The sequence below is a fragment of the Syngnathoides biaculeatus genome, chromosome 14 (genome assembly GCF_019802595.1).
Source record: "Syngnathoides biaculeatus isolate LvHL_M chromosome 14, ASM1980259v1, whole genome shotgun sequence".
In the NCBI taxonomy this organism is placed as follows: Eukaryota; Metazoa; Chordata; class Actinopteri; order Syngnathiformes; family Syngnathidae; genus Syngnathoides; species Syngnathoides biaculeatus.
In genome coordinates this window covers 11,356,857-11,373,485 of record NC_084653.1, presented here as the reverse complement: position 1 = coordinate 11,373,485, position 16,629 = coordinate 11,356,857, and the positions used below count along the sequence as shown (strand labels likewise).

Here is a 16,629-nt window from a genome sequence, read left to right as displayed (position 1 = left end):
CGATATTGATGTATGGTAATTTTTCGGCCGGGGGGAATCACATGACACAATCGCCTTAAAAATCGATCAAGATGTATAGCGAGCCCGTTTGCGGCTCTTAGATGGGCGAAGTCGAAGGCGCCGGAGCCGCGGAGAAGCTGCTTCCTCCTCTTCCTCCTCCTCCTTCTCCTCCACCTCCTCCTCCTCCTCCTCCTCCCCGCCGCCGTGGTCGCGGTCCAGCTGCAGACATGACGGACTACGACGAGCGAGCGTCCAGCATGTACCTGCCCAGCTGCACTTACTACGTCTCCACGCCCGACTTCACGTCCGTCTCCTCCTTTCTGCCCCAAAGCACCTCCTGCCAGGTGAATTTCCCCTACTCGGCCAACATCGGGCAACCCGTCCGCGAGGTCTCCTTCAGGGATTACGGACTGGAGCACCCGAGCAAATGGCACTATCGGGGCAACTACGCGTCTTACTACTCCTCGGAGGAGCTCATGCACCGGGATTTGATCCAGTCGTCCTTCAAGAGCGAGCCCATGTACGGCGGCCCCCAGTCGGGGGCCGGGTCGCCGCGCAACCTCTTCCCCGGGGTGGGACGCAACGGGGTCCTGCCGCAGGGCTTCGACCAGTTCTTCGACGGGGAGAAAAGTACCGCGGAGGCGCCGCCGCCGCCACCACCGCCGCTGCTGCCGAGACACAAGATCACGAATGGCGGCCGAGGCGACGGCGGCGAGGACGGCTCCGGAGACCCCAAAGCGGACGAGCGCGCCGGGGAGGCGGCGGCCAGCGTGGACGACGACTCGTCTTCCAACTGTGGGGACAAGAGCAGCCGGCAGAGTGGGTTGTATACGTCGATCCCTTCATTGTGGGAGCGGACAATGGCGTGTCCTTCGCCGTGGCCGCGCGCGCGCCCGTCTGCGGCTTTATACGCATGCAAAAGCCTTTTATATCCCAATAAGATGTTCTTTACGGCTGTAGAGGTATTTACAATGGGAAATTGTTAAGCAACGGACACTCCGGTGCCAAGTCTGCGATACTAGCAACTGTACTACACAGCTTTATTTACAGCGCTCCAAAACGCTCTCGCACACAACCGAAATGCGACCTTTTCTTAAAACAAAAACTTTGGTCCTATTCATTGTATCTTTACTATCAGCTCATTTTTTGTTACGGTAGTTAACAACTGCACGAGGGAAAATTCAACTTACACTGCTGTTGTTTGTTTGTTTTGTTTTGTTTTGTTTTTGTGCACAATAGCGCTAAATTAAACCGTCATGTACGTATATGAAAGTTTTTTTTTTTTTTTTTTAGCATACATGACTCATTTGAATGCATAGCCATAGGTTTGAATATTTACGTGAATAAGCGCAATTTCTCCCTCAAATATAATTCACTAACATAGGGAACAAATCGAATCTTTAGGTCCACCGCAAGCAAGGGTAGGATATTTTTTAAGTTCTTTTTTCATTATTGAGATGGAGTAGGATAGGAATAGGTTGATAAAAGCTCACTTTTTGTACTTTCATTAATTTAATTTGTACGTTCATTCTTTTACTGCGTGAAAATAAAGACAACACACACCAAAAAGCCCAAAACATTTGCGGTTGTGCTCAGAAGTTTACACGTGAAATGGCAAATACGGGAAAAATAAGAGTTAGGACTGAGGAGGGACATTTTTTTTTTTTTTACTACCTTAAGTCTACTAATATGCTGCTCAAAAATATAAATTATCCCATTGAAAATAAAATCAGTGTTTAGCCCGATCGCAACACATGTAACAAATCCATGTTATATAAGCACAATTCTATTTTCGTGTAACTTCCTGTATAGTGAGCTTCCCCTTACTGGGAGGGTGAAACAAAAAGTGAAAACCACACGGAAGAGAAGCAGCGCCATATGCGTGCAACAGGGGATAAAGTAAGTGGATTGCCGTTGAACTGGAACACATTAACTCATTATTGGGATGGGAAGAAGCTTTTTTTAGTCATGCTGTTTGCGCATGCTTGCGTGCTTGCGTCACGCGGGGAGACCAAAGGCCAGTTGGATGCTGTCATTTCCTGTAAATAATATAGTGTTGTTGTTGTTTTTAATCGAAGTGTGCCCATGGACCAGTTTACATGCTCGCGTCTACAAAACTGCCACGCACTTCTCAAATAATACTAAATACGCATTTTGCATCCCAATTACAAACTGGCATTTTTGATTGCGGGACATCTTTTGGCAAACTTAAATAAATTGTGCAAAATAAGTATATTGTCCTTTAGTTGAAATAAGAAACTCGTTCCAAATCTTCGGTGCACCTTTTGGCCGTCCATATGTCTGCAAAGTGTCAAAGACATATAAAAGAATGCAAACAGGCTCGGGCTCGTGTAATTTCCAGTACAGTCCTGAATTTCGGACAGTATTGTTTAAGTGTAACTGCAAACATCTTTAACGTACCTAAAAATAGTGGCACAACAAATGGATTACTGGCTATAATATCATATTGTTGCGCTGGCGAACCAATGGGGAAAGAGTCTTACTCAATAGTATCCGACCGCCGTGTTAATATGCATGCTTTTGTGCAGAAAAGAAACACACAAAACAAAAGCATGGCCTTGCACTTTGGAGATGAGAAAATAATGAGAAATCGCTTCAAGTCATTTTTTGAGGGGGGGGGGGGGGCTTTTCGCGCAAAAACGCGTCATTTGCAAAAATAGGGAGCGTATGTGATGGTTTTGTAGCACAATAATGATAATAAGGAATTAGCCTCGTTAAGGGCGCGATTTAATAAGAACGAGTACAAAATGAATAGATTTCAGTACCTTGTGGATGATGAAGAAATTGGGGGGAAAAAGTTTATACATTGTTTTTGTCGATATATATTTCGGCAATCAATTAATGTTTTATTTTTTGGAAATTTGGTTACGTCTTTTGCATTAAAAACAAACAAAAAAATTGTTGTGTTCGTCCAGCCTCGTCCAGCAAGTCACGGAAGAAAAGGTGTCCCTACTCCAAGTACCAGATCCGAGAACTTGAACGCGAGTTCTTCTTCAACGTGTACATCAACAAAGAGAAACGCCTGCAGCTCTCGAGGATGCTCAACCTGTCCGACCGCCAGGTCAAGATCTGGTTCCAGAACAGAAGGATGAAGGAGAAGAAGCTCAACCGCGACCGTCTACAGTACTTCACTGGCAATCCGCTCTTCTAACACAAACACACGTGTACTGTGTGTGTGTGTACACGCCAAAGACTGCTCTGCTCCCTTATACATTATGTCCCGTCGCCATGTATTTGAAATGCCTTTTATTTATGAACTTCTCTTCACCCGATCAGGAACAAAAGTATTTTCGCCGCCATTATTTATTCGCGTGTAAGGTGCATGTCATATGTGGTGTCAACGTGCCAAACAAACAAAAAAATGTTCAAGGACGCAACAAGCAGCCGACGAGGAAGCTTTGGAGAAATGGGGCTCCTCGCGGCTTTATTTCCCCTCCTTTCAAACACTGGATTGTTTACTAAACCTTGAACCGTCTAGACACAATCATAAAAGCCGCTGTAAACGTCTAAATAAGGGGCTATTGGACTTTGGAGACCCCTCCGCCCCCTCCCCCTCCCGGCTCCCATGCAGACTCTCTTTTCCTGCCTCAAAGTACAGTTGCAAATGCCCGACGAGCTGGAGACATTTCTATTTATTTTAATTTTATTTTTTTTGTACATTGATGTTGGATATTCGACATGGACCAACGTGGATGTGGACTGTGTTTTCTCACCGAACGGGGAGAGTGACCGCCTCATTGTGACGCTGTCGGATAAGCGCCAATGCATATTTTAACAGTTCTGTGTCTATGCATTTTTAATTTAAATTGACCAAAGCGCTCACTATCAGGAAGGAAGGAACGGGGGAGAGACATTAAATAAATTTGACGAAGCGTTTCATTGCATTGCTATTAAAGTCCAGCAGTGAAATGACAGTGAAATGACTGTGAACGTCATTTCTCAAATGTCCACAAGAGGGCAGCCTTGTAGTTTTGGAGAGTGCAAGGACAAAAAAAAAGCTTTGGGATTGCTTTTCAGCTCTGTACTACGTATGTTTCAAGATATAGTTAAAAAAAATCACATATAAACTCTTTTTGACGTGAATGCTGAGTGATTAATGCATAATAACGAGCAGATAAGTACTTCCCGATGCAAATACTATAACGAGTGTAATAATTATTCTCAGTATGTACAATCTTTTTTTTTTACTTGAACGCACAAATGTTCCTGATGCTGGATTTTATTTTATTTTATTATTATTATTTTTGAGGATTCCGAATAGAAATCCTCTCATTTAACGTCACACTGCAAATGTAACAAAACATTGTATTTTGCTTTAAAACATTTAAAAAGTCTGGCTTCCAAGCCAAAAATTATACTCACTCGTAATATTAGTTTTTAATTGTTTGTCGTCGAGACATATGGCGTGCATTGTGCGTGCGTGAGTATGTGTGTGCGTGTGTTGGTGACGTATGGAAAAAAGAGAATACACATTCTGTACAGTTCGGCATTTCGTATTGTTACTGATAAAGTCTTTTTGTTTAGTTCAACAAATGTTTCGAAAAAAGGGAGTGTGGGGTGTACCTAAATTTAAAGGATGCTTTTTAAAATCCAGATTAAATACCCCGAATTGAATTCATGTAGGGACAATATTTAATTTGGTTGCATGAAATGTTGTTCTTTGACGGCTTTGAAAGCATCTTAAACGGTTACCCCCCGCCCCTCCCCCTTTACAATTTGCTCTACTTACCGTCATGTGCGAGCAAAACAATGTGCTCTCCTGGAATCAAACAAACCCCTCGTTGTAGCCACGTGGTTCTATTATAATATTGCACTGGAAACTGGAGGCTCCCGGGAAAAAAATATTGTTCACGTTCCAAGAACCACTTAAGAAGAGTTTTTCCTTCTGTCCTTTGAGCTTCCTTTCTGCCTCACCGAGACTAGAAAGTGTAGCAAAATTCTTTTCATGCAACGCATTGAGTGAAATGCCGAATCTGGGAGAAAAACACAAAACAGTACAACTGAGATGTGAGCAGAAAACAATATGGACGACCTAAATGTGTATTTTTTTCTTTTTGTTGTGGGCTTTGGCCTGAAAAAGAGGTAGATGCAAACCAAAAACTGTTGCACGCGTTTGTGTGTGTGTGTGTGTGTGTGTGTGTGTGTGTGTGTGTGTGTGTGTGTGTGTGTGTGCATTCGCTTTTCCACATGCTCTGCGGTTTTTTGGTTTGTCTAAATCGACGATGTAAGAAGCAGGCCCAGGCGAACCCCCCCCCCCTCCCGCCCCACGCTATCGACCAATTTCAAGTGCTGGTTCTAGGTGTCGCTGCAGACTGCGCCTTTGCGCAAGCAGACTGCGTGTCAAGGCCATTTTCAAAGCTCATTGGTGGGCTTGTCATGTGGTCGGCGCCTACTCCGACTGGGAGTGCAGCTATGTCAGCTTCCAGAAGACAGCAAAAATGTCCTTCCCCAGCAACTCTGCTGCTGCAAACCCCTTCTTAGTGGACGCATACCTCGGCGCCTGCAGGACGGACGACATGTACGCGTCGCCCGCGTGTCATGACTACGCCATGCAAACCTGTGGACTCGTGCCACCTTCGGCCAAAGGCGGGGAGCTCGGCCAGCACGGCGCGGCCGCCAGCGTCCCCTCGTATTTCGCCCGGCAGTGGGCCGAACCGGGAAGAGCGTGCAGAGCAGAGGCGCCCGTGAGTCCAAATTCTATATACGCGCAGCAGAGTATCAAGGAGGAGGGCGACTGCTGCATGTTCTCCGAGAAACGGGCGCAAAAAGGAAATCGGCGGCAGGCGGACGTCCACGCGTACTCGCCAGTTGTGGCCGAACCTGAGCGAGCCGACGCCCCCGAGGTTCCAGTTCCGGGGTATTTCAGACTCAGTCAAACGTACGCGTGCGACGGGAGGGGGCGGCGGGAGGAGGATTGCGGCCGTCGGCCGAGCCCGACGCTGATGCAGCTGGACCGGGTCGCCCCGCAACTGCAGCCCCTAACGAAGGAGCCCCCGCCGCGCATCCCCGTGGCCGCCGGGAGCCCGGATCCCTGCCCGTCCAGCGCGGAGGAAGAAGACGACGACGACGATGAACAGCAGGAGGAGGTGGAGGAGGAGGAGGAGGAGAAGACACAGTCCAGTCTGGTGCCACGGGACCCAGGGAAAGGTGGGATTGGCCTCCAGCCTCGTAAAAGTGCAGATAAAACACAAACAAGCCTCCGCAGTCATAATGTTTAATGAGAGGCTTATTCTCATCATGCGCGCGCGCGCCATGCAGCCTGCGTGCCCGCACGCGATATACTTTCAGGTCATTTTACACCACTCGTAGGCCGATTGAACATTTTCATTTGCGAGATGGGAACCTCGGGGACGCCTCTCTTTGGTTATTTATCTGCCAAACATTGCAAGTTAGATTGAAGCTTTGGTGGGTTCTTTTTTTTTCTTTTTTCTTTTTTAGTCAGTAAAATGCAATTTAATTATTTTGGTGTTAAGCAAGGAATATATATATATATATATATATATATATATATTTATTGCCGTGGGGGGGGGGGTCGTGTTTGTTGAAATAAATGCATTTCTTTATCATCAATGTAGAGGTACGGAGCCCGTAAAGGGACATGGAGAAAAAAATTTAATCCGGTATAAAATAAATCTCATGAGGCACTACAGAACTATTAATCGTTTTTTTATAATATTCATAAAATGTTCAATCATTCCATTTTGAGACGTAGACATGAAAACTAATTTTAAAATATGAATATGAAAAATGATCTTATACAGCAAAAAACGAGATGTGTGAACAATGTAGTGACCCCGAAGAGTGTCACATAAAGCCTGGATGAAAGGTACAAGTGAAGTGACGTCATCACGCCAAAAAAAACCAAGAGTCCGAGCATTTTGTCTTTTACATTTTTCGTTTCAATTCAGAAAATTAATTACTTTATTTATAACACAAAACAACTTTTCGGGCCTACGCTAAAAAAACAACAACTCCCTACCCACCATCCGGACCCCCTTCTATAACCTTAACAATTGACATAAGCCTTGGAAACTTAATGCTTATGAATATGTAAGATGGAGTCTTTAGGATGAAGCCTTTTTTAAAATTTGTATTTGGGTTAAACATTTTGGAAACTATTTTGGGGTTAAAATTGCTTGTCACTAGAGCATAAATTTACTTTTGTTTTTCTTAACCGTATAGACACATTTACTGCTTTGTGGTCCCAAAATGCATCGTCAATTATTTAAGAAGTCAAAAAAACGTTTTTTTTTAACATTTATTTATTTAATTATTTTACGTAGGCTTAGATGCGTTAACATCCGGGTTACAACGCACTCATTTGACCGTGTCTGTTTTTCTTGAATCCTTCACACTTGACTTTTATTGCTGTTTAGCATTGGAAAAGGTAAAAACAACCCCAAACTAGCCCCAATTAGTTTAGATTGCAACTTGCAATGGTCTGGCACTCCTCAATGGCAGCATTTTTTCACCCTTGACACTAGACTTTTACCACTTTTTGGCTGGAATAGAAACAAATGGTCCTGAAACTACCCCTACTTTCTACATTCTTTTCGACTTCAAATTGTTTTGGCTTGTGGCACCCAAAAGGTACCCTCTTACTCTACTTTTTTAACCATTGAGACTTGATTTGAACCAAAAAGTACAAATAATCCTCAACCCCCTGCACTATTTCTGAATCATTGGTTTATATTGTAACTTGCAACGGCTTTGCATCGACTAAAGAACGACCCCCCCCCCCACCCCTACTTGACTTTGACCACTATTTGGAAGAAAACGTACAAATAATGAATCTTTTTTTTTTCATCTGGAAAAAAAATGGAGAATCAAAAAAAATCTCTCCTGTTTTCCCATTGGTTTACCACGAGGCAGCACGTAAGCGGACTCATTTACTCTGGACATTTACTTTTGTCCGTGGACATTCATTGTGGTTCAATTTAGAAGCGCTTGTCCCTATGGGTTTTATTGCATTATAACTTTCACATTTTGGGAACATATATGTCCACTTTTGGAAAAAGAAACAAGAGGGTGTGCCAGAAAAGTTTCAGAACCAGTGCCACCAAAGAAGGATTTCAAATCCAGACTGCAAGTTTTACGATTCAAAGTCATCCCCTCTGAAGCAGGCCTTCATTGCACTCCTTGAAGGATTTTTCCAGGATACTCCACAACACCGTTGTCAGGAAGATGACCCACTTGAGCTTCGGCAAGAGGGGGGAAAAACACAAAGAAATGCACGGAACCAGGTCAGGTGAGTAGAGAGGTTAGTGAAGTACTTGGCCATGGACTGTTCGATGCTCGGGGCAACTCTTGCCTCTTCTCACACACCGAATGAAGCAAAATGCCAGGATGTGGGCGGCGAAGAAGGGGGTGGGGTCTCTTAGTTTGGATTTGAATTTGGATTTTGTGAAACCTGTCCTGGAACTTCTCTGACACACCACTTAGAGTCCGTAGGCCTATTTTGATCTTGTGCTCTCCCTTTTCATATACTTGGAAACGTGTATGGCATCATGTCAAAAACTCAGCATATCACCAATTCCCCCCACAGGGCAAAAAAACAACCCCCAGACCGGCAGCTGGCTGACGGCCAGGAGCGGCCGAAAGAAGCGTTCGCCCTACACCAAGCACCAGACCTTGGAACTGGAGAAAGAGTTCCTGTACAACATGTACCTAACCCGAGAACGGCGAATGGAAATCAGCAGGAGTGTTAACCTGAGCGACAGGCAGGTCAAGATTTGGTTCCAGAACCGCAGGATGAAGCTCAAGAAGATGAACCGGGAATGTCGAGTGCGGGAACTGAACTCTAATCTCGCTTTCTCCTGAACTCTGACCTGTAATTCCCTGTACTGTATTAGTATTGATCAACAATGTTAGCATTAATATCTTTTTTGTGTTCACTTTGTTGTGGTATTGAACTTTTCTTGATGTTTTTTTTTTTTTTGTTAGTTTTTGGGTCTTAAATTATTGGACACTCACTGGTCACTTGAAAAGAATCACCTCCCTGTATAGTGTCATGCAGTGTTTCACAGGCAGACACACACACACACACATACACACACACGCACGCACACACACACACACACACACACACACACACAACACACACACACACACACACACACACACACGACGTTAGAAAATAATCTCCCAAACCACGATGCACAAAAAAATAGACGCTGCACCTTCCGCCATCTAGTGGAAGAGAATGTCAATGTTCTGCCACTAGCATTGATAGATAAACAAATCTACTGAATTGTAATAATTGTTAAGGGACCAATCGAATAAATTTGAATGTTGGTGGTTGGGAATCACCGATCTAATGACATCCTGTACAAGAACTGCATCATTACTATTGTCACACTGATATGGGTTAGCAGTATGATTAATGTGTTTATTATTGAAGTTCTATCCAAATACACTGCATGATAGGTGTTTTGACATGTTGCCTCTCTCGAAAGGCTCAAGGTCACCACAGTATAACAATTAGAATGATAGAATGAAACTGTATCCTTTAACCGACAAAAAATATTTAAGGACATATTGACCTTTCTGACGTAGCTTGTTATGTTATGAAACCTATTGTGTACCAGCTACGGCGGCCAGTTTGATGTGGGTTTTTGCAGAAAATCTGCTTAGGTTTTTATCTATTTTAAGTTGTCCGTGTATTTGAGTGCATTGTCGTACAGTCTGTGTTGAAGTGTGAAACGTTCGTTCACCGGAAATGTGAATGGGTTTAAAAACAAGATTCACGTGTGCTTATATGTTGCATGTGTGCGCCATGTACAGTCTCTTCCAATAAAATGATCGACATTGTTTATCTCACCAAGTAGTCCTTTATTAATATAGAAATGTGTATAAAGTGCTTGAAGTAGAATTAACATTCAACAATGATGAGTATATGTATATAATTTACACAAATATTCAATTATTTGCTAAACTACAATGAAAATAGGGAAAAAAATGAATGACAAATGAGGCCACGAGGACTTAAATCACACAATTTAAGTATATAAAATATAATGTAAAGTAAACAGAGGAGTAATCTTTAACACAAAGGTGGAGACATAAAGGTTATTCTTTTAATAATGTCACATCCGACCTTGAAAGTTGGTCAAGAGAAAGTCCAAAGTGTTATTCTTTACATGTATATTGTATAAAAGTTTCATAAAAGAAAAATCACCGCTGTACAAGTACTTCAATTGCAACGTGCAGATGGCCATCCTGACGTCTAATCTTTTTTTTTTTTTATAGGTGGCATGTATAATCAGGCGCACCCCATAAAACATTTATTGATACGCATAAGTATATGGATTATTAATATTATTATTACTATTCCCAACTAATACTTAATTTGTGGGGGGTTTCGAACTCGGTGTGAAATAAAAGAAAAAGTAAACATGTTTCCATGGTCGAATAGGAAGAATGGCGCCTGCATTATTTATATATATATATATATATATATATTTTTTTTTTTACATGTTATTACATCTATTTTACAAGGATTCTCGAAGTCTATAAAGATTGTTTTACTGGGTGCATGAGTAACGGAAAGACCTCTGAAGAACGTGAGTGTGTTAAATTTAACTAAATGTTGACCCCTAACGTCCTATCCGGAAAAAAAATCAAATGAGGAAAAAAAAAAGCACAACCGGGGGTAGGCTTGATTTACTGGGAGTATTGGTAAATATGACCACGTGATCCATGTAACCAATCCGTGGAGACGCAGGCCAGCAAAAAATACTATGATTGTTCATAGAGGGGAGCTTCCCCTATCAGTGCAAGTCGTTTTATTTTGAGTGCGGCGCGCATCAAAACAAAAGCAAAAAAAATATATATAATAATAAAATAAAAATGTCTGTCGCCAGCTGCTATGCGGACGCGGTTCTAGGTCCGGACGCGGAGGACGTGTACGGCGCTCGGTTCATGCAGCCTCCCCCGCACGCGACAGCCCCGAGCAGGCCGCCAGGCGCCGGCGACCACCACACCGACTTCTCCTCCTGCAACTTCGCTCCCAAATCCGCCGTCTTCTCGGCGCCGTGGCCCCCGGTCCACCCGCAGGGGATCTACCACCACCACCCTTTTGCCCAACAAACGGACCCGAGATGCCTTGGGGCGCGACCCTGGATGGAGCCGGTCCCCAACCACGTCGCCCGCTTCGCCGGATTCGCCCCCGGCCGACGCGCGCCGTGCGCCCGGAAGCCGCAGCTCTCCCCGCCGAAGATCGGCGACAACCAGCCGGGCCTGGAGGCTGGAACTCGGGCTCTGGCCGGGCACCGGCCCGAAGCTCCGGAAAGGGCTCGGGCTGGAGGCGAGCTGTCCATCTCCAGTGAGCCCAAAGACGAGAAACGAGTTGACCCAAGTGAGTAAAAGCGCATGCATGCAAATAGCCCCCCAGTGCTGATTTATAACCGTGTGAGCTGACGGTGTAAAACGGGATGTTTTACTGACCCATAAAAGTGTCCTGGAGCCTGCTACAACACCGCGGCCCGGTACGGCCAGAACCCGCCCTGTTTTTTTTTTTTTTTTTTTAGTTATTACACAGGATTCTGCAATTTTTGTGTCTGCCTGGGGGGATGTGCGGGGTGGGCTTCGTGCAAAACACGAGGCTCCTAAGGAAACACCTGGATGGAAATATATCTTTCCAAAGCCCATCGCAAGCTTGGTGTAGCCAACATTGCAAGGAGTGATGCAGGCTTGTCGTGTGTCATGTTGTGCATGCAGGCAAATCGGCGGCCCACCAGGCGGCCAACCCGGCGTCCCACCAGGCGACCAACCCGGCAGCAAACTGGATCCACGCGCGCTCCAGCAGGAAGAAGCGCTGCCCCTACACCAAATATCAGACTCTGGAGCTGGAGAAGGAGTTCTTGTACAACATGTACCTGAGCCGGGACCGCCGCTACGAGGTGGCCCGCATCCTGAGCCTGAGCGAGAGGCAAGTCAAGATCTGGTTCCAAAACCGCAGGATGAAAATGAAGAAGATGAACCGAGACAGAGGCGGCAAGGAGCAGTTGTAGGATTCCGCTGAGAACTGTTTTGGTTTGTTTGGTTTTTGCTGTTTTTTAAGCACAATTTCCATTATTTTAAGTCGAGGCACTCGAATACTGAGAGACACTGTGTGGATCATCATTTTCCTCACCTCTTTTTTTGTCCTTTTTACTTTGCAACTGGATTCAGGTGACAAAAAGCATTGTGTGTGTGTGTGTGTCCGCTCGCGTCTGTACGTGTTGCTTAATTTTATTTTATTATAAATAACTCTCTGTTATTTGTTTGATTTTTTTTGTGGGAATACACTATTTTAAGGCAGGCATTCGTACATTAGACATACATTGTTTGCGTGTATGTGCGTACGCGTTTATTTCCAAAGTGAAAAAATATATATTTTGTATAAATCAACGACCTTTATATGTATACATTACACCTATTATATATATATATATATATATATATATATATATATATATATATATTATATATATATATACACACACACACACACACACAACACACACGAATGTGTGCACATACATAAACACACATACACATTGATACCTACGCAGATTTATAAATATAAACCCGTTTTTGACGAAGTTAATATATTGGGGTTTTTTTTTTATGTAAAATGTGCCAGTAATAATTCACGAGGAATGCCGCCGGTGCTGCAAACGAGGCAGATTAAAGAGATTATGGAACTAATCGCAAAAAAATTTCTTCGGAGACTTTTGCGCGGGGGCGTTTATGGTTGGCCGAAATCGTTGTGGTCTTATAATGACTTTAGAGCAGGAAGAAATAAAAGCTATAGAGCTGGCTAGACGTCTGTTTTAAATGAGTTTATTGGCCCTCGCAGTCAGTAATTAAAGCGAGCCCCTTTGAAACCTCCTTTTTCCTCTCCGGGCGTTTTTTTTTTTTTTTTTTTTTTTTTTGGTGGTGGTGGTGGTGTGGGGGCCTTGTGTTGCTGACAATGAAAATGTGGACACAGGGGTGTCTGGCCGATGGATTGTTGCACAGGAAATCACCCCAGGTCTAAATGGTCACATGAATTTTTCGACTCTGCTTCCCACCGGTGGGAATCTAAACTTCACCCAGAGTGCGTAAATGCACATTTTTATATTTTATTATTACTATTATATTTGCTTTGTGTCAAATACGAATGAATGGTGAACTGAGACAAAACAAATTTTTTGGGGATCGCAGTTGTGCATCGTGAACGTGTACTATCGCCGAGCCACGTGGCGCTAGAGGGTGCTGTTGTTCCTTTAGTACAAACAAAACACATCCGCAACAGAAGGAGCCGATCAATACACTATACGCAGATTACAAAAGTGTTAGAATGCCAACGTCTCTCCCCAAAAAAGAAAATTATAGTAAATAGTATTAAAGTGAACATAGGAATTCATGACCCATGATATAACCCCGTGATGTCATTTGAGTAACGTTTTTCAAAGCAAAGTACAAAAGTAGGTCATAGTCACAAGTAATTGTTAAACATCGACATCTCGACCACAAAACGTCATATGACGAAAATAATACTTATTTTCTAAAAAAAAAAAATAATGTTCGATGTAATTAACCTTCTGTCATGCCCATAAGGTCAAGTAACAGGAAGTTGATGATTGGTATTTGGGTGTTTCGCAAAAGAGTACCACAAATATTTCAATGGACCCTAAATGTGTACGGGATATCATGGAAAGTTGAAGGTATAAATTATGCTGAACGCAATACTTGAGTAAAAGGACAAAAAGCTGAGCGGGAAATGACTTCGGTTGAAGTTTTTTGTATTAAAGTCTTAAAGGGCCCTGAACGTGTTGCTTGAATAAAAGTACAAGTACTCTATCTCGACGGAAAAGAATTAGGAAAGCATGTAAAGCCACCTTGCATGCAGAATATTACTTGAGTAAAAGTCAATGGGATACTACAGTAAAAGTACAAGTCTGAAGAATAACTTTGGCGAAACCTAAAGTCCATGTGTTAGCTCTCTACTCGAGTAAAAATCTTAAAGTATGTGTGATTGTAAGTATATTGATATTAAATATATTTAAATATGGGCGTAAAAGTGAGTGGTTAGAATTTCGATTTATCACTTGATTTCATTGAATTGTATTTGTATTTATTTATTTATTTACTTCAGTGGGGGAATTAAAGATATGCAGCTCAGGGACTGCGTCCCAGAAATTCTTCGGATTACATTTCGTATGTAACGTAACGATGTTTAGGTGGAAAGTATCTGAGTAAAACGTATATTAACATCTTGTAATAGAGTAAAAGTGAAATTTGCCAGCAATCGAAATCACAAAGTCCATAAAGTGGCTAAATATTTTTCCTAGATTACATTACAAAACTTGATACAGGCCAAATGCTCTTTCTAAAAATATCTGCAAAGATAAAATAATTTGCTTTTAATGTGCGCGCGTGTGTGTGCACGTTCTCAGTGAGGTCAACAGTCGTTCAGTCATTGGCATAAAATTGAGGACTGCAATGAGGAGAAATGTGAAAATCTTCCAGTTTAATCCAAACTAATGGAGTAGTGGAAAGATAATGAATGTTTTATTAACGCCGGAGATGTTAGTCGCCACTTGGACCAATCACAAGGCTAAATTTGTACACTTTTCTTTCGCGAGCTTCTACATGGCCTTATGGAGCTCTGATTAATAATTTAGAAATGCACACCCACAAAGCTCAAAAGTTCAAACCATAAATTGCGTCCTAATTTTTTCTAACCTATAAATTTATTATTGGCCTCGGATAGGAAAAATGTTCCCCACTCCTTCTGCAGGACAATTAAATGTGATCCAAAAGTTTACAATAAACACTCCATTCAAAAACTTCATACTTTCATAAAGAATCGTAAAGACTTTTTAAACGGTTGGAATATAAATTTAAAAAATGGTCAAAGAGTCATTTGGCATTCAGTGGCCTAATTACATGGCAGACAAAAAAGGTTACTATTCTGAAAATGATACAGTGGCATTATAGTATTCCACATATTGTTTTTCTACATGCCAGGAACACCCACGTGAGGTTTTTATTGGAGCGCCTGTATGTGACGTCACTCACAAGATTCTCCACAAAAGCACAGAGAGCAGACGCACAAAATCTACGTCACCATTTGGCAAACGTTTCACTTACAGTAATTTAAAATAAACCCTTAGGTACAGTGTCACAAAGGTTAATTATTAATGAACTGTGTTAATTTTTTTTTAGCTTGCCAACAGAACGAGCTAATTTACTTTTTTTTTTAAAGATGAATTGTCAACACGATCTAATAATTTTTCTGGAGTCCTCCTTGTCAGATTTGGATCTGATGAAAAGCCAAGCAGAATTGAATCTACATCATCAATGAATTTGAGATACAGCCAACAACTGCAGCAGATTATGATCACCAAACAAAATGCCTTTTCTTCCCTTGAAATATCATTTGATGAATAAAGATAACGTGGCATACCTTACGACCCGTGCGTTTAGCCCCCTCGCTCAAGGCCGTAACTAAGTGATTCTTACGAGAAAGAAATCCTTATACTTCCAAAAAAAAGTATTGCAAGGACTATTAAGTATGAACAGATGACTAAACACAAAAGTCTTTGAATGTGAAATGTTGTTTATACGGTTAAATGATTCCATATATTTTAAAGAGTATATAAGTTTACAAAAGCGTGCTTATAAGAGAACCAAGAGAGTTCGTCCTTAAGGGTCTCGGAAATAATCTCATCACCATTATGGTTTTATCCTTAACCCCCCTACGCACACGCGCACATACCAGTGCAAACAAACAGCTACAAATATACGTAACAGCGAGGTTTTAAAGTATTTTATTTCATGTAAAATCCTCGTGTGGGATTTCGCTCGGTTATAAAAAAAAAGGGAACAAAAATACTATTTGAGACGTTTTTGTGAACACTGCATTCTCTCTCCAGTCATTTAAAATGTTAAAGAGTTTTTTTTTTTTTTAGGTCGAATTAACTTGCGGTCACAATATCAATACAAAACTGCATGTTTTGTTCTGTACACGTGTAAAATACGTGTAAAATACTAATACGCTTGCTTAAAAAATTGTTTGGGTGAGGGTGAATCGAAGTATAACTGCACTCTTATTTGCTGTGTTGTATCTATTTTTTGGTTCAAATACGACTGAGGCAATTCTACTATTAGGATCAGGAAAATTCCCCTTTATAGTACTAGAGTAAACTAAAAGAGCATTTGTGGTTCCAAGTGGTAGATTTGGGCGATCATTACGTAGCGAAAAGAGAAAAGAAGGCTGCCAGGGCCCCTCGTCTTTATGCGGCCGAAAAAAAAATAGGAAGAGTTACTGCGGTGGAAATTCCTTTTTTTGTGAGAGGACAATTTACAACATGGCACTAGACGCTTTTATGTGCTTCTCTGGTCTGCCATTGGATGCCACAGGTCATGTGCGCGAGGCAGCAAACGTCTTCATGGCTCTTTTGCTCATTTCCCATGCAGACAAGCAGGCAGGCGAGCACCCCCCCCCCTTCCCTTGCCCCCCTCCTCTCTCCATCACCTCATTCTGCGTCTCGATGATCTCCAAAGCAATACGACACGGTGGAGCTTCCTGTAAAAATTGCCAGTCGCTCTGCTCGCTCATGGAGGCGCGCTCCGAAG

General features: G+C 42.5%; 3 protein-coding genes across 3 annotated transcripts; all 3 read left to right on the top strand.

Annotated features, from left to right (window-relative positions):
* Window positions 1-3: 3 nt before the first annotated feature.
* On the top strand, window positions 4-4,213 carry hoxd11a (homeobox D11a). The gene is made up of 2 exons (XM_061841598.1): window positions 4-819; window positions 2,937-4,213. Exons 1-2 carry the CDS (start codon window positions 102-104, stop codon window positions 3,170-3,172), a joined length of 954 nt encoding a protein of 317 aa, XP_061697582.1. The 5' UTR covers window positions 4-101; the 3' UTR covers window positions 3,173-4,213.
* A 1,179-nt stretch (window positions 4,214-5,392) lies between these two features.
* On the top strand, window positions 5,393-9,790 carry hoxd10a (homeobox D10a). The gene is made up of 2 exons (XM_061841532.1): window positions 5,393-6,168; window positions 8,567-9,790. Exons 1-2 carry the CDS (start codon window positions 5,460-5,462, stop codon window positions 8,839-8,841), a joined length of 984 nt encoding a protein of 327 aa, XP_061697516.1. The 5' UTR covers window positions 5,393-5,459; the 3' UTR covers window positions 8,842-9,790.
* A 1,079-nt stretch (window positions 9,791-10,869) lies between these two features.
* On the top strand, window positions 10,870-12,208 carry hoxd9a (homeobox D9a). The gene is made up of 2 exons (XM_061842228.1): window positions 10,870-11,377; window positions 11,740-12,208. Exons 1-2 carry the CDS (start codon window positions 10,870-10,872, stop codon window positions 12,030-12,032), a joined length of 801 nt encoding a protein of 266 aa, XP_061698212.1. The 3' UTR covers window positions 12,033-12,208.
* The last annotated feature ends 4,421 nt before the right edge of the window (window positions 12,209-16,629 follow it).